The 18,944-nt window shown below is 38.1% G+C and overlaps 1 protein-coding gene across 4 annotated transcripts in view; it reads right to left on the bottom strand.

Annotated features, from left to right (window-relative positions):
* MAST4 (microtubule associated serine/threonine kinase family member 4) overlaps positions 1 to 18,944 on the bottom strand; it is a 275,995-nt gene that overhangs the window by 69,981 nt on the left and 187,070 nt on the right. For all 4 annotated transcript variants that reach the window (XM_063423907.1, XM_063423908.1, XM_063423910.1 and 1 more), the window contains one exon: positions 3,874 to 3,962. In XM_063423907.1, coding sequence (XP_063279977.1) covers positions 3,874 to 3,962 — 89 coding nt within the window. The remainder of the gene's footprint in view (positions 1 to 3,873; positions 3,963 to 18,944) is intronic.

The following is an 18,944-nucleotide window of genomic DNA, read 5'->3' as shown; positions in this document are numbered from 1 at the left end:
GTAGTTTAAAACAGTGGTCCAAATAAAATCATCTCAAGTATGCCATGCAAACAGCGGTAACTGAGTATGTATCTGGCTCACTCTCAACAAGCAATGAATTAATGTTGAAGAGAAAAGGTTGATAGGGAATCCAAGGGTGTCCTCACAAAGAATGAAATACTAACTTTGGTTGCCTCTAGGGCAGTGAATTCCCAAGCGATGCCAACAATCTCATTAGGATTACACACACAGCCAAGGATAACACTAAAGACTATTAAGATGATAACTAAAAGAAATTGATGCTGGGTGGATTTTCAAGTGTGTGACAATTCTGATTCTGTTCAACTTGAATAGTCTAGAGTAAAGGGCATACTGATTTCAACTGGGGCACAATTTCCTTCTTAATCACTGGTCCAGTGCTGTGTTTTGGATTCAGCATGAGAGCAATGTTGGTAGCGTTTGCTGTTCTAGCTGTTGCTGAGCCAAGAACCTTTCAGTGTCCCATTCCCAGCAGTGAACACGTGCACAAGGCACTGGGAGGCAGCAGGGCCAGGACAGCTGACCTGAAGAGGCCAAAGGGATGTTTCATACAGAACATCACATCCAGGAGCTGGCCAGGAGAGGCTGACTGCTGTGGGGTGGGCGGAGCACTGGTCAGCAGCTGGTGAGCAACTGTACTACACATTACTTGTTTCTCTTGGCTACTATACACCACTCTGTCCTTTTCATTAGAATTACTATTGCTGTTATTATTATCTTCAGTAGTAATATTGGGGTTTTTTTGTTTGTTTCAATTATTAAACTGTTCTAATCTCAACTCACAAGCTTTAATTTTTTTTCTCATTTTTCTACCTTCTGTAGGGGGATGGTATGAGTGGGTGAGCAACTGCATGGTACTTAGTTATTATTTCAGGTCTTCATCCCTTTGTTGTGCTTTAACCCCAGCTGGCAACTAATATGGTACAAACATTAAGAAACCTAGTCCACTTGAAGAAGAGCAATGAATGGAACGCTTTTCAGTAAAGGCAACAGCAGGCTCTCCCCAGAGATGGATGGAGCACCTGAGAGTAGGGATACAGGAGTGTGATCCAGGAGAAGAAAAAGCTTAACATGAAAGGTGAGGAAGCTAAAGTTTTCTAGGGTAGGTGATACTGAAAGAGTCCTCCACGGCTAAACCTTTCTCACTGAGTCCCTTAAAAGGCAGACACAAGAATCAGTATTTTTCCCCGACAACAAGAAATTGTGCAATGGTCTCACAAAGTTAGCATCCATGCAGCCTGATCCTCTGCCTGCACTCAACTGGGCAGATTGCTTGAATGAAACAAAACTCTAACAACATGCAAGAAAAACTTCTCTAGAGCATGTGCTCTCCAATGTCCTCCAAATTCTGCATAATGTCACTGGAACATATTTTTCAAAAATGCATGTTTATTACCACACTTCATCCAAGAACAGGCAGATGAACAAAACTGTTTTCAGTAAATGCAAGCACTGATACTTTGCTGCACACTCAGCTTGCTACATGCTCCTCAAGGACTGGAAACTCTTTTTATTTGCCTTTCCCTCTTCTATTGTTTCCTCTTCCAAGAGCAAACATTAGTAAAAAATGTATGAAGGTTTTAGAGGATCATCTTCAGTCTCTCTGAGACTTAAAGCTTGAGGCACATGCTCCAGGCAGATGATCTGGCTATAAAGTAGCAGACTATAAAGTAAAAACTTCCACTTTAAAGAACTTTTCTAAGAGACTCTCATATTCAAAAAGACCCTAAAATCATCCATAGCTGGACAGGAGATAAACCAGGTTCTCTCAGTGGAGTCAAGGAGGCCTCTTGCCCTTCTCTTGGAGTAATTCCTCTCAGTCAAGGAGGGCCAAGAAGAATAAACCCAGCAAGCTACACAGCACACACAGTCTCTTGTCACATCCCTCTAGCACTGCAAGGAAACAGCCTTCAGTACCTGTCACCACAGAGAGCAGGGAGGCAATCTGAGTGTGCAGAGGCCAGGGCAGTTTAACACCCGGCAGCTCTGACAATACAGAAATAATAGGATCACTATAAACCCAGCCTCTCAAGACATTACCATACATTTATGGACAATAAACACCTCCTACTGCATACATAAAGGAAAATTTTTAACTGATTAAATTTGCATCTTTTGTTATTTGTGTGGATTAGGATGACATTCACAAGGATTTGATGTACAGACTTGTCTAGGCACACTAGCCAGCTGACCTAGGAACGAATGGTTGTGTGAATATTTACTATAATTAGCCATCCACAGTAGCAAGCTGAAAACAGGCCTGGCCATGCACATGCAAATTTTCATCTCATATATGTGATGAGATTTACTACAGGATTTACTAGTGCTGCTCAAGTGTCTAGCACACATGCCCTTGGAAGTATCCAAATAAGAGAACCTAGTGTATCCTGTAATTGTAGAAGCTGTCAGCTTTCTGTAATACATTTTTGAATAAACAGTACATATTGCTGATTTTATGGAAAAGAACTGCTTACACTTATTCTGTCTTTTTAATTATAGCACTGGTTTTTGACCTTCAGAGCCACTTGACAATAGCTGTGACATCAGCAATATTATTTCTCTTTTATTGTTAGAGAAATCAATTCAAAAGATGAAGCCATCAGGCTTGCAGAAAGCCTGAGTCCACTGCCAGAGAGGAACTTTCCAGCATTTATCAAACACACAACCTATATACAAATCCCAGGTAACGTGAGCTGGTCAGTCCATACTTCTGACTTTATTAGGCATCATTGGTCCAAGGTTTCCATTCCCAAACAGGTGGTATACTCATTTACAACAGCAGACACAATAGAGCAAGCAATGTTACCACTTTCCTCAAGTCAGCACAGCATAACCAAGGATGCTTTTCATGGTGACCACAGCCTCCTTTTCCAAATAGACATTTCTGTATTTTAGAGACCCAAAATGGCATTCTAAACACTCCAACATTTAATTTTTCAGTTTTGAAACAGTCTGCACCATATTCTACTTTGCATCCAAACCCATTACTACAATTTTATTTTATATGCTCTGCTGCCTCAAAGTCCTCAAGAATTTTCATGTTGCCTGGATTCCTAGTTGTGACAGCTGCTTCTGACAGTGAAAATCATCACCATATATTCTCTAACAATGTTGCTTCCACAATAATATTGGAGATGCCCTAATATATTTCAAAAATGCATGTGAAGCTCTGCACCTTCTTGTTTAGCATCTCCCTGAGAGCAGCTCTCCAGAGTATTCAGCATGATTGATTATGCAAGGATTAGTGTGGCACTTTCACTTTGGCCTGTAGTTACAGCCAATGTACTCTCAAAAATTAAAAAGACAATAAACCTCTGTGGAAATGTGAGGTGATAAGCTAAAATGTTCCTTTTTAAAAATTAGGGCAATTATTATAAATAAAATATTTATTTATGGACATTCATTCAAGCTGTGTTTCAGATATTTTAGAAGAAAAACAGAATTATCACCAATTTATTGCCATGCAAAGTGAAGCAGAGCAATTACCAGCAAAGTGCCCCACACTATAAATCTTTGGGAGCAAAAGTACCAGGAACAGAATGTAATACAGACTCTACTACCTTCATTATGTAGTGCAACCTACAGGAAGGGCAATAGTGGCAGGGGAAGAGAAAATCTGTCAGAACGCAAGGTGAGGAAATGAAAAATAGCTCCATGATATTTTTGGACTGCTCCTGATCATAACATACAATTTATGTATCTAACTGTAAACCAGAAATTTGAGTGGAATGACATGCAACTTTTTGCTATTACAAGCAGTTAAGAGTTTCACAGAAAAACAGGGAACGTTTTCCTTCAGTTATAGAGACACCCTAAGAATTTCATAAAGCAGTAGTAGCATAGTTATAAAATCACCTGTATGAGCTGAGAGTGGTGAATGAGGCCGAGGCAGAGCTGGAGACTGGCTACTGCCCATCAAACTCTTCCTGTTACTTGTTCTACAGCTGTGGGCAAAAAAAGAGGAAAGAAGACATTAGCATCATAAATACGGCATGTACCACATATGGGCGTTTTGAGATTCTGCTACTGAGTTCCTTGACTTCCCTGTTTCCTATTAAAAATCAGAGCTATTGTTGTTTTTGTAGGCATGTCCAGGATGTCTACGATCATAATGGATAATGGCAAAACCAGAAGTTTTCAAAGAAAATACACCATGGATACTTTTCAGGCTTGCACGTTTGCTGTTCTGTGCAATGACCAGCATTTCCCTGTAGAGTCATTTACAAAATATTCTTCTCTGACTACAGCTTATTTCTCTGCCATACACTTTTTATAAAATACAAAAATAAATATGTGAAACAGTCTCAAGCTAACAATCGCCATTCAATGACTAAACCTACTTCTGTTGCATGAACTGTAGCTTGAAATCACATGCAAGAGAAAGCAAGATTTATCAATCTGAGAATGATATAATAATTACAAATCCAATTATTGAGATAAATTTCACATCTGTGCCTTTTGTCAATGGAACAGATGATAACTAAGAAGATGAATGAATTTTTTTACTCACACATTTTTCATCTGCAAAGCCACTAATTTCCCATACCACAAGATCATTACACAAGATAAAAAGTAAATTAACACATCTATTAAACTTGGGAAAGGAGATATTTTTCTTAAATAGATCATACAATTTTTATATATTTGTTGGCAGAAGTAGTTTTCTTTTACCCTCATTCAACTATAAAGAGTATTCTCACAAACATAAATCCCCAGCATTCCAAACATTTATGCAGATGGAAAATATTATCCTGAACTAAAAGATCTTACTTGTGTATAAAATGAAGTGCATATGATAATGTTTACAGCACAGCAATCAAAATTTTTTTTGTAAAGGTCTAGAAAAATTCCAAACTACTAAAATGGGGAAAATTTATACACAAAAGCATTTAATTAGCAACGCAGATTCCAAGAGAAACAGATTCAGATCTTATTTCTGGATGTCTCAAAAATGAATTTTGTAGCATTGTGATGATCTCTCATTATGTAACAGCCAGAAAGCAACACTAATTAGTCTTGATATGGTTACATTGAATAAAGTGCAAAAGAATGGACGGAGTTTAATAGTATAAAGAAAAACAGATGCAGAAGTACTCCAAAGCAATAGAGAAGACAAGAAAAATAAAGAAACAAAACAATGTATAGGAAAAGCTGAGTATGAAATCAGTATAAATTATATCTGCAATATGCAAAAAAGTCAAACACTAAGACGACTCTCCCCTTGAAAAATGCTTTGTGAAGCAGCAGGAGTGCCACTCCCAAATCCCTGATAGGTTAATGCAAAGTCCATTTGCACATTGCACAAAGTTTTCCTGTATTACTTAATTATTACATTTAGTGATTTAATCTGTAAGTGTATAATTACTGTAGACCTTTTTAAGAAAAGAATGTACAAAATTATTGCATGTTTCACATTTAGAACACTGGGAAAGTCAAAACTTATTTAAAACATATACTGCCGTTTTTAAGCCAAACAAAAAGGAAGAACTTTTTAAATGTGAAATCATATACATATATTTTTAGTAATCTGTCTAGATTAATTTCTACTTTTTCAATCACAAAACCTGAGTAAATATTCCATATTCCATTTGACAACAAAGTTTTAATTGTTTCTCCCTTCTCTAAATTTTGTCCAGCTAAGGAGTCATTGAATTCCTCTCCCATCAAAGAATGGCCTAAAGTTTTCCTTCTGGCTTCATACAATATTTTTGCTAACTTTCCTTCTTTTATCTGCTACTCTTGTTTTACAAGCTTGAATAACTATTTCTTTGCAATTCCTCAATCTAAAACTGAACGCAGGAAAAACTTCTGGTATTCATTAGACATTAATTAAAAGACACAGAGATTGCATCTATCTATGATGTGTGATCCATGTGATGGTATCACTACCAACATCTGTGGTGCAGGCTGGGGCTCAGAGCACTCATTATGTGACTTGAAAGCAGTTTTGCATAGCTGAAATCTGGGATTTAAAGAACCACCACAACTTCTGGCACAAGAAAGCAATACACTCAAAGCACAAATGTGATACCCTACACAGATTTTGCTAAAAGGATGACTCCTTGCACATACTTATCACTTGCCTTTACTTGCAGAAATTGAGACCTTTATCACTTTTGACAGAATTTCCTACGTAAATAAACAAATGGCCTTGTATTGACTTTTACATTAATACCCAAACTTTCCATTTCTCAGTTGAATGTGCAACGTCTTTCACAAATCATTATCAAAGATATCTAATTAGACTTATCTTTGGGGCGCAGACTGTGTTTTTAACACTCTGGGGAGTCTGATGGCATTATCCTCAATATCAAGATCTTACATAATGAGAAATCTTTCCCCCTGATGCCATTTCAAAAACATCTTTGCTACTTGCTCGGATGTAGTTGCAGAGAGACTTTATCTTCTATCATACTCAAATGAAATGTTCTATTGAGAAATGAAAAATAAAATACATGGAGTCTCCTCTATTTGCCTTACCAGTAAGGTAAGATGCAACTCACCGTATGGAAGGACAAATCCATCCTAGAGCTCTCACTGTAAGCTTTGTTTTTCAGTTGTGCTTTACAAAGATTTTGAAACAATGTAATCCATCCTGTATAATCTGTGAAACGCAATTCCTTCCCCAAAATAATGCTGTTATAAAAGAGGCATTTTGTAGATGAAAAAAAAGTGAACTCCAGGGAACCTTGAAAGATGATCTAAGCTGCCAGAACTCCACAAATGGGAAGCAGGGTGGCACAAAGGAAGTATCAAAGCACTACTTACTGAACTGTATTTAGCCTTGAAACAGCAATCTTCCTTATACAAAAGAATCTCAGAAGTTAAAACCATTCTGCAGACAAAATAGTTTTTTCTAGATCTCTGAACACATCAAGTAACTTTCCCCTTCTATTGTTTTCACAAAACTACTCTTCTCCCATTCAAATCTGACAAGATAAACCAAGTGATAAGAGGCAGCCCTGAAATAAAGCCTCTTTGTCTGCAGTAAAGTTATAGCCATACAGAAACACTCTACAGGGATTGTAACTTAGGGAAATATAAACCTTCGTAAACCACAGAACATTAACCCTCAAAATGCAATTCTCTAAGCCTTGAATTTCATGCTGTGATCAGGTTGCATGCCAAGAAGAGGCTAGCAAGCCAGGCAGCAGGTAAGATACAAAGCTTAGAACACCTTAAAAAACAAAAATAAAAAAATTTAAAAGAAATTTTAATAAAATAAAAAATAAAAAAAAAAAAGAGAGAAAAAGAAAGAGAGAAAACCTTTTTACAAAATGAAAAAGAGCCAGGGAGAACACAGAAAAAAGAATCAGTCATATTTAACAATAACTAAACTTTGGGGTATGCAGAAAACTTAAACAGAACAGAAAGTTTACATTTGTTGCCCTTTGCCTTCTTCTCTGCCTCACTATTATTCTTCCTGGAATCGATTCCTCCCAGGTGACTACCTATCTGGCAGTCATTGACCTTACAGTGTATCAGCAATGCCCTGGACAAAAGGCACTGCTCCTTATCTTAGAATCCAATTCATAATTTCCCATTTGTTTCCCAAATCCACCCCCCAGACAGGTTCTGTCTTACCTCCCGCTCTCTGTCACTGACACTCCTGCCCACTCACTCTTCTCCTCCCTATCCTGACTTCTCACCATGCCTCACTGTGGGGGAATTCCTCCTTCACCCCAGCTCCAGTATCATTCCCAATGAACTAACTCCAAGTCACTTCTCCAGCTGCTACCATCAGCGTTTCTGATGAGAACCACTCATGATAAAACAAACAGAAGACACTGCATAGAAAGTGCTTTTGCTGAACTTCTGTTGTAACAAAGCCAGGGTGAACAGCAGCAGCTGAAAGATGCAATCCAGTTGCATAAAGCTTGATTACTTTGCTCCTTAAATAGCCACAATTCTTCCTGTATCAGGCAAAAGCTATTTGGGTAGAAATTAGGGGAACTGTTAGACTGATATCCGCAAAGCACAAAACTTGAGTACGAGTATGGCTGCTAAAATAGAGCTGCATTCCACAATCTCCTGGAAACATTAAACAGAATAAAAAGCTGAACCAGAAATGCAGTGCTTCTAGGACAGACAATACTCCATCCAGAGCTGAAATGCAGGTTTCCTGATTCAGTAATCAAGAAATGGCAATAGTTGCGAAGATATGCACTGAAATGGAAATTTATTCCTCTGAATGAGGGCTAATAGATGAACAAATTACTGGCAGTGAAGGTTAATCACTTTTATTTATTCAAAGAAAGTAGGGAAAGCAGGCTATGTCAGAGGTTACCACTTGCTGGGCTTTTCATGGGAAATACGGCCATCAGCCTTTGTAATTTATAATTATTTCATTTCACCATCCTCAATTATTAATATTTACACTTGTAATGAAGATGGATTTGGACTGTAAGCTATTATGAAAGTTCACCACCTCTCACAGGCTATGCTGAGCACAGCACTACTCCACACCATCTTAATTCTAGTATTACTGTAATATACAGCTCTTTAGCTGAAGGCAAAGATTAAAAGCGGATTTCTCTCATTCTAAGAAGAGGCTACAAACAAATGGTTTTAGTCGCCAATACCAGTACAAAGAAATGAAGCTACTGCCATACCCAAAATCCAAAGCCTAACCACGTACACTAATAATGCAAGACCAGCCCTCCTATAAAGGCTCTAGGGATAGAAAAGGTAGTTATATCTTCTCTGGTGTTGAAACTGTACACTTGAAAACTACCCTAGCAGGAACACGCTGTCCCTAGCAAGACTTGAGATATTGTGACTTTGGTTATGCAGGGAAGTTAAATTTATGTTCTATTTCAGTTATATTTAACTTGTTATGAAGGTAGCTAAGGTATGACTTCATAGTTATTATCTTCAGCAACATCAACACTGGAGAGTCATTGAACAGTGTACACAGCACTTAAAAAAACCCAAAACATTTGAAGTGAGGAATTTAGTTTGGTTTGTCTTGGCTGTTTCATCTGGTTGGTTTGGTTTACTTTGTTTTTAAAGAAGAAGCCTTCTGCATTAAAAAGCAGTTCAGTGAGTATTTCCATGTGCTCCAGCATTCAGACGAGTTCTGTGGGATATTAACTGGAACAAATGCAAAAACCAGCTGCCCTGAAGAGATGACTCACATCAATACTGCAAGCAGCTTCCTTGTCAAAAGTAGCCTTTAAGCTTGATGAAGAATATTTGATGAAGAATCTCCAGACCTAGAAAGTCAAGTAACACACAGCCCACACTTAGCGCCAGTTCACACCTAGATTGCCTTATGCAAGGAAACAAATTGGCCAGGAATTTTCCCCACTGAACACTGCAGAATCAGAGTTACACTGGGACAATCAACAGACTCCATCCAGAAGCAAGGATTGCTACCCTGTTCCAGCTTACAGCTAGGAAAGACTAAAGAGTAAGGAAGCACAGGTTCACAATTTTGAGAGACATTTCCTATCTCTCCGAGTTACGTTTTCAAGATAATACAATAATTGAGAGAAGTATGCAAATGGTCTGAATGCAAGTAAAATACAGCACCAGTAATACAGAAGATTTTCATTTTACTCTTTTAAAAGCTGACAGTATTTCACACTCATATCAATTTACTATCATCTAGCAGTATTTTCTGATATATTTTAACTAGACTGTAAGTCTGCATATACACTCTCCAAATCTGGTATGTGTATATAGATGTGTATATAAGCATACGCATATACATATTCATAGCTACGTGCAAAAAATATATGCATATATTTATATAAACATCTATCTAACATCCTACCTTTACAACACTGCACATACAGTCAAAGTTCTTACTATATATATCTCTATATAGTTCTTACTATATACCCCTCTCTGTGAATAATTGTTCTACATCAGTCTGTAACGAGCTGGGAAAAATAGGCTATTGGGATTTAAATTTTAGGTGTTACAATGTAGGGAGGGATTCAGATTTTTCTCTTTTGTACGCAAGGTTTAGTCAAGTAAGGCAAGCTTTAGTCTGAAGAAACTAGAGTGCTGTCAAAACATAATGAACACAGGACACCAAGATGAGGTATGCAGCAGCTTGCAGCCCTAGTTCAGTGGTCTGTCTCCAACCTTTGCAACACTACACTGAGTGCTCTGGCCTTGTCTGTTGCCCAGGTAAACATGGGCAATACAGGTAAGCTACAGGTCCTCTCTAAGCACTGAAAAATGTGCCTGAAACACCCTTTTCCCTACCCATGGTGGTAATACCAATTACCAGCATGCCACCGTGCCATCAGAACTTCACCTTTCCTCAATCATACAAAATAACAGATTTCAGTCTTTTTCTTCATATTTCTAAAAAATAAAAACCTCCAGAGAAAATAAAACATAAAATGCAATCAACTAGATGTATGATCACCCTTTCCACGGACTGGTGAAAGGATGCAAAAGCACACAAGACAACATCGCTGCGAAAACAGACACCCGGAAAAATCACAGAACTGCAAAAGTATCTGCCAAATCTCTAATGGTCAGACCTGAGGGAGATGGACACAAAGACTTATTACACTGTAGAGGGTTTCTTGATCTCTTTCACCCCAAGTATTACAGTAAAAATAAGGAGATCATTATGCCTTCTCAACTGAACTTGCTATTTGGATGTGTTCAGAATTCAGCTTCACTGACTGCTCTCACTTTTACTCTAGTCAATTTTGATCCATAATTTTTCTTCTTCTTGCACAGGAGAATAATCAGTAGTTACAAGAAATCAGAATTTCTTCTACAGAATTAATATGGTGTACTTCTATCTGTCCTGAACTTTCCTAAGCCCACTGATTCACATTTAACTCACATACTGAAATATTCATCTCTATAAAACAGAAAAGTATTAAGCTAACTACTAACTCCACAGTGGTACAATACTCATAAAATAGTTGCACAAAAGTTGAAGTCTGTACTACAGCAAAAATGAGTATGCAGAGGAGTACATACAAAAAGACTGCTCAGGATCACAAACCACCAGTCCACTGAGCAATTCTGCTTTGTTATACACGAAATGACATTTTTGTATCTTCACATCATACAACCCACTGTGAACATGACAGGATCATTTAAATCCCACTGCTTCCTGAATTTATAGTTTATTATGTATTCTGAGAAGGGAAATAAACCAAGTTATTAGGTGAGCAGCATTGTCTCCTACCATACTGAGAAATTTAACTAAGTTCCTTGATACATAAATGTTATTAATTCAAACTAGAAGGGTAATTAGGAAGCTAGCACCAAATGTAGAGAAAAAAACACGCAGTGCTGGCCTAAATGACTGCTAAGTGTGATTCCTTCATGCTACATAATTCAGAACATGCAAAAACCCAAACCAACCAAACAAACAGTGTAACCAAAATCAGTAGACACTGAGGGGTTTATAATATATAACAAGTCCTACCTTTAACAAAAAGTCATACATCACACCTATTAAGATCACAGCATCACTAGTTTGGAGGCGTTAACCAAATGAAGTAGTGCCTTGACTTGCACAGTAGATAATCCTGCAGAAACTGTTTGCATTAGACAGGAAATAGCCTATTTTACCAGAGGGCATGCCTATCCAGGCTGCAGACAGGAGGTTCAAAAAGAGGCCTCCTGGTGCTTTTGGGCCATCCCCTGCAGTTTACATTAACCCTTATCACTCCATATTATGACTGCAATCTCCTGGAGCATCTCTTGTGCGGAGAGAATGCAGCCAGACATTTCCCACTGAGTTCAGGGCCAGGATGTGGAGGGGGGGCATGCTTCTCACTGTGACCACTGCTGGTTGTTAACAGCTTGGGAGAAACTGGGGGAGCAGATGGAGGTAAGGCAGGATTCTGGATACCACTTCCTCTGGAGCCTCCACTGTCACAGGCGATGCTTGCCACGGGCTCTGTCCCTGGTTCAGGAGCTAGGAGGGAGCTGTGAGCTGTGACCTGCTGCTCACAACACAGTCAGACTCAGACAAGAGACCCCTCAGCTGAGGGACCACCTCCACACCCTTCCTTCCATCCCCTCAGTGGGGAACAATAGCCTTTTCCACATTTACACTGAACAAAGCAGTCAGTATACTGGCAACTTTTACCCAGTCAGTCCCTTCAAAAGATAACTCCAAACAAAACCAATAAACAAACGGGTCCTGTTCCAGCCATATTTCCTTTAAACAACATCTAGTCAGATTCAAGGACTAACCATAGCCAATTCCCCAGGATGTTTCAGTACTACCAGAGAGCCAAGCACATAGCCTGAGTTTTCTGTACCTCTGGTTGAAACTGAGGCCAGCAGAGTTCAGAATTTAGATAAAACATGGGAGTGTCTCCAAATTACAGACTGTAGACCTGTTTGTCCAGTTACCTACCATAATGGAACCCTGTTCACCTTCTCTCCAGCTTTCTCATTTTGTTTTCCCCTCAGACCTACCTCCTCTTGGGCTTCCTTGCCTCTTACTTGCTCAGGGCACCACTGTTCCTAACTTACCAAGTATCTAGGAATTGTCAAGTCAGGATGATAAGCCATACAGGCCTCTTTACAGCAGTAAGTACATTCTGCAAACAGCATGGAGAGGAACTTTAAGGAGTGCTTCTCTTGGCTAAAAATGTCTGCATAGCATCAATACTCAAAAAGTCCCAGTTGGTTATAGTCTGTCATGTTATGAAATTAGGTAGTTACATGCAGCCAGCCTAAAAAAGCCTACTTCCTTGGCAGATGTCTAAGAGACACCGCAAAAATGACTAATCCATTTCAAGTTGGGTGAAGAAAACAAGAAACTATTTGGTTTGTCCTGCTTCCTGCTATGGAAGTTGTGCTTCATCTTCCTTTCAACCTCCTCTATTTGTTGGTACCATTAAAAAAAATTATGTTGCCAAAGCTACTTTCGCATAAAAAGAATGAGAAGCTTATTAAAACAGAAGTCTAAAAAGCCCCCTTTACCACGTGAAACACCGTCTGCTTTGCACTGTATTCCAGAGACTTGCCCTGAGAGAAAAGGCACTAAGAGGCAAAGTCCTAGAAATATTTTTTTCCTCCATTACTTTACAGTATTTTTAGGACAGTTTTAAGCTTTTTTTCCTTTTTTTACCACACCCCTCCCCCACCTTTTTTTCTCCTAATAACCTTCAACTAGTAAAACTAATCACATCCGTAAATTCAAGGGTAGGAGATTGGGAGCTGCTTGAAGAAGAAAGATTTTATATCATTTTACATTCTAATTCAGTAGTTTTCTGGTTTAACCCCTAATTATAATTGCACTTGACTCCTTTCTTCTATAATTAAGTAGAAACAATCCATTTTTACTCAAAAGAGCAGTATGTCCTGACAGGAAAGGACTGTTTCTTTCCTTCTTTAATAAATCTGGCAGCTGCCATTCTCTCAAAACTGTGAAGCTCCACATGGTGGATTAAATGAGTTGTCTTCAAACCTTTTGCAAATACTACCAAAGACAAGAAATGAACAGGTAAGACAATGTAAGAATAATGCACCTGACTGAAGTAAAACTATACTTTTTGCAGATCAAACACAGTAGCAGAGGAGTCTGAATTCTTTTATTATCACACCCAGCAGGACAAGGGTATGAATTCCTTTTATTCCTACTTCCCACTTGGGCAAGGAGAAAAACAAAGGACGGAAAAGCATTTAGAGAGGATAGTCCCCTGAAGACACATGTTCCTACTAAGAACATAAAGTTACCTTTAACCTCTTGAGAAGCAGAAGTGCGGATACACATCTACAGATTGGAATGCACTAAAGTGAGGAAGCACAGCTGCCTACTGAGCATCTGACATGTGAGTGAAATGAGCTTCATCCTTTCAGCAGCACCGTCGCACTAATGGCTGTGGTTTATCTTCCTTCTTCATGCAAATATGAGAGTTGCCAAAAATTTGCAATAAATACCTAATTTTGAACAATATAATGTAAATTTGCATCTTTTCTTTAAGTGACTCAATGGAAATAAAAGGCAAAGAGGTCCTATTCCTTTTCCCTTCTCAGGTCTTAAAAACCACAAGAAGCAATATTAAATAACTAAAGTGTCACTTTCTATACAAAAAACATAAACACTTTGCAATTAATATTCTGTCCTGCCTTTTGTTTGGACATAAGTAGTCAGTAATGCTCCAGCAGTTAATGCATTGGACTTAAGGAAAAAAAGAAAAAAAAAATTTAAAAAAAATTTAAATCAATATTTAGGGCAAAATATGTGTGTTTGAAAACTATGTCCCTCACTGGTTAGGAGAATGAATATGAACAATTAAGTGGAAAGCATTCAACCTCAAAACTACGTCTGTTCCCACAAGACCTCTGGCAGCACCATCAGTGTCCCACATTTGAGCGTGCACACATTGACTGTAGCTCAGAAATTCAGTTTGCAAACAAAAGACCCTCCTCTCTTTAGTGAGACCCACACCATTCTCCTTCCCTCCCAGTGACAGCTGACCAAAGGTTTTTTAATTAAATCATAATTAAGCATCTAGAAGCATCATTTTCCCAGGGGAAGGTGAAAAAAAAAATCCATTCACTGTGCCCATTCAGCTGTTGGTCTCTGTCAAGTCTGTGGCAGAGGGCATCAATTATTGCCAGCTATGGCAGCTTTCATAAAGAGGGTGTTTGTTCTGCAGGAACCAGACGTCTGCAAAGTTATGCTGAAAGGTAAGTGACCAAACACTCCACAGTCATAATATTAAGACACCTCTACACATCTACCTGTGGCCAGCCAGGTGGCATTCCCCACCAGTCACATGGAACAAATTAACAAATTAAAGTCTGCTTGCACTGGAGTTTCTGAACACAGCTATATCCCTTTAGTAGCAGAACAATAAATAACAGTAATAAAAAATGGGTATGTCTGATCTAGCTTTGACTGAGCTTATGTAACAGACATAACTACTGATCATTACTTCTTAATTAACAAAGCCTCATGAGAAATTTAAAAGAAAGAAATGAAGTATGTGCTGGCACATAGTTGACACCATTTACAAACGTACATATATCATTTCTTCTCGCCACAAATTTTTATTATATATATGGTATCCACACTTAAAAGAGTCAGCTGTGTATCTAAACTGGTATAGCCACATAAGCATATCCCCCTTCTAAAGACAGAATAGATGAAAGTCTTTTACTGGTTCAGACTTCCCCATGAAGAAATACAAATGAACCATGAGAACATGAACTGCCTTTTTCAACGGCAACTGTGTACTAAGAAAGCCGTGTCAGCAAGATTAACTTGATACTAGCTACAACTCAAATTATCATCCCTGTATAAAACCCAGCACCCAGACTAAGGCTGGGAGCAAACTTCAGCTCCACATGGCCACACAGCTACTGAGGAAGGCAACCTATTACACACGTAGATCATCACACTGCATAGTCACAGTGAGGTAACTGGAAACATCTGAATAATCTCTAGTGAAGCAATTTAAACATCTCCAGGCACAGTCACGAGTAGGGATGACAACACAAGGGCTCTGACATCCACTCACTATTTTTATTTTTTTTTTTATGGTAATGCTTAATCATCAAGCACCACACAAGCCAGGAAAGAGCAGATGATTTATGTGTTTCAGTGTGCAGCCACAGACCTGCATGATATATATATACACATTTATAGTATTAAAAATAGTGTGGCAAACAAATTATCTAGGCCACTGCAAATAAAGTACTGATAAAGCATTCATGTCATGTCATCAAATATCCCTTCCTTCTGACATGCTGTGCCACTTTAGTAATCCATGTCTCTGAATCACAAACACTGCTCAATTTTAGAATCCCTTTAGCCTACCTAAGGTTTTCTTAAAAACACCATAGTGCTGGGTTGTGACCTCTCATACAGGCTCAGAGAAAAAATGATGCATTACCCAGGGAAAGGGAAATCCTTCTCTGCAATAATATCCTTCAAGCTCCCTCCCACAGCTGGTGACCCGGCACAACTAGAACACAAATATGACTTTAAATTTATCCACCTGGTTATGCCTAATGAAAATCCAGCGAGTGAAACTGGAAACCTAGTAGTATCATCCTAGCAAAGAACCTGAGCACGTGTTCAACACTAGAAGTTTTCAAGCAGAGTGAAGCATATCAACATGATCGAATCTGCCCACTCATAGTATGTCTTAAGCAAGATTTCTTACTGTGAGTAAAGTTTTACAGAAAAAAAGGAATTTCGAGAATCGAGTAAGTTTGATTTCTCATTTACATCTCTTCTGACCACTTCAATGGCCAGTAACACCTTATTCTCCTATAAAAATCCAAGAACACAGAAACAAGACAAAAAAAAGTAGAATTAACTTGTATACTTTGTATACGGGACTTAACTGCTTAAATCTATACATCAATACAAGAATACGGAGAAAAGGTTAAGACCATGTTAAACACATCACAGAGTTATAAGCAATTTACTGAAACAACTTCGGGATGTACTTTTGCCCAGTAAAATCACCCATACCGGTAAAGGACTATTTTACCACCAAAACAATGTACTAATTGCTCACAAACAGAAGTAGGTCACAGAAGATTCATGAAAGCAAATGCCAGTGACTCAGTGTAGAAGGAAGAAGAAAAGGAAGAAAATGAAGCAAGGATATGATTTATAGTGTGTAAATAGGTATGAGCTAATAGTGTGAAGAGGAACAATTTCACGATGCAGATTTGTTTAATTCACCCTGATGTGTCAAGAATGAAGTATAACATAAAATGACTAGTAGAGCAACATCCCTTATAGAGACAGAAAAGCAAGCAGTGGTAATTATAGTCAACATTCTAATTTTGAACACACCAGTTAACTTACTGTCCGCAGCCACAACAGTCCACAGCCCATGAGACACAGCTCAGAGCCAGATCTAGCAGTGCTGCTGGCAGCAACAAGAGCCACCTGAGATGCTGCAGGAAACACCGCTCCCCAAACCACGCAACACAGTGAACATCTGTTTTTAAACTTCACTGATTAAACAGTATCTGCTCCAACAAAAGCAGAACTGCTGACAAACTTAAAGGAGAGGAAACCAAAGTGAGTGCATTGCTGTCAAGTCTTAAATTATCTAATGTGGTGCATGCAGTCTTCAAGTTCCATCTTCTGGATTCATACAGTGACTCAAATAGTCCAAGTTTTTAGTGTTTGAGGGTAGGGGTTTATTATTGTTGGATTTGGTTTTCTGCTTTGTGGTTTGACGGTTTTTCTTGGAAGTTTGTGTTTCAAGCCCTATTTTGGCAATGGAGAGATTTAAGATGAACAGTAAGTATATAAAAACAGACAAAATTAACTTCCGCTAAACTTTACATAGCAGTGGTGAATTCCAAATAAAAAGGAACAGTGGCTTGGATGCATATGAAGTTGAACAATACAATCCAGTGTACAGTATTTCATCTTTCAATCTTTTCAGGAATTCTGGAAATTTTATCATGTTGTTAGAAATATCTCAAGATTTCATAATCTTGCAAGAACAGATCAGTACTGGCTTTTGAACTTCTATTAAAATTCCACATTGAAGCAGCAATGTCAGGGGCAGAAGAAAACATGATAGTGTTTACAGGAAGCAGTAAACTGGAAAGGAAATTTGTCTCAAAGTTGTCAATGAGGAGAGCTGAAATCCTCCCACAAAATGTGATTTTACATTAACATTGCTGTTCGTAAGCAGTTCATTACACAAAAGGTGTTAACTTGAACAATAGCCATGAAATTTATATTAAAAACTTGGAAAAAATCACGTATTCTGCTTTAATTGTTATATCAAAAAAGTAAAGATGGGGTCCATAACGAGCAAATTTCTCCCTTTCCTCAACTGTAACTCGAAGTACCACTATATCACGTCATATTTCACAAATTCTCTTAGACATATTACTATCCTAACACGTAACTCTTAGATGGACAAGCCACAATCAAAAGTTTCCACACATGCTGTACTGACATGAGGTTAGTGTCATCATTACTATTTTGAGATTCACACCCGTGATTCCACCACAGAAAGCTGTCTTGCAGATTACCTGTTATCTTAAGCATTGTGGCTGAAGAGAAAAGAAGACTGAACCTACAGTTTAAGATAAATTCACTAGTTTTCAGGGAGGAATATCCTGTTCCACTGAACATAACTTCCACACACTGTCCGCTTGACATAAGGGACACACACCTGGCACTCTGTGATCTGCTAACCCTCTCAGCAGTACAGAAGAATGTGCTGAGAGCTTAAATACTAATTCTTCATTTCCTGTTTTTTGTAAAATAGAAGCCCCAAACCTTTAATTTGTTTCAGTGGTTTAATCAAACATTAGATTTTCTATTAGTGTAAGCTCTAGCTCAGCTTTTCAAATAATCATTACAAATTACCTCAGACTACATTTATCTTGAAAACCAAATGTAGGCACACCTCTAAAGACAAATTAATGTCATCAAAAGCTATTTTCTTGGATGTCTTCAGTATAAAAGAATTGAGGCATTTGTTGGTATTATCCTTTCTTCAAATCACAACCACAAAAACTACCACTTTGAAGATATAAATTTAATGATAAAGCATAAACATGGGTCAATTTTAACACAATCATGCTTTTTAATCACCTCCCTTCTATAAATCCACAATTAAACATAAAATCAAAATGATTTTTCAATCCTTCAGAAACCTCAAGAAGGTCTGTGAAGTAGGCAGTGGTGGCATACAGGTTCTGGAGGGCTGGACACCAGTTGGATGTACATATGGGTGTGTAACCAATTAAAAAGTGACTGATTGTTTTCTCAACCTAACGTACAGAGTTCTGACTTGTTTTTATGGGGATATATAATCTCTTGCCTCACCGTGACTAGCATAAATTTAGCTGATATAGGAAAACAATGACAACGAAATGTTAAAAAATGACCAATAAAAAAAAAAATGCAAAGTTGCAACTGGCAAACTGGCATACAATTTGGTAAAAAAAAATGCAATCTCATCATCTCCTTCCAAAGTGCTTCA

This window comes from Prinia subflava, chromosome Z, assembly GCF_021018805.1.
Source record: "Prinia subflava isolate CZ2003 ecotype Zambia chromosome Z, Cam_Psub_1.2, whole genome shotgun sequence".
Classification (NCBI taxonomy): domain Eukaryota; kingdom Metazoa; phylum Chordata; class Aves; order Passeriformes; family Cisticolidae; genus Prinia; species Prinia subflava.
The sequence above is the reverse complement of the archived record's forward strand: the minus strand, read 5'-3'. Positions and strand labels throughout refer to the sequence as shown.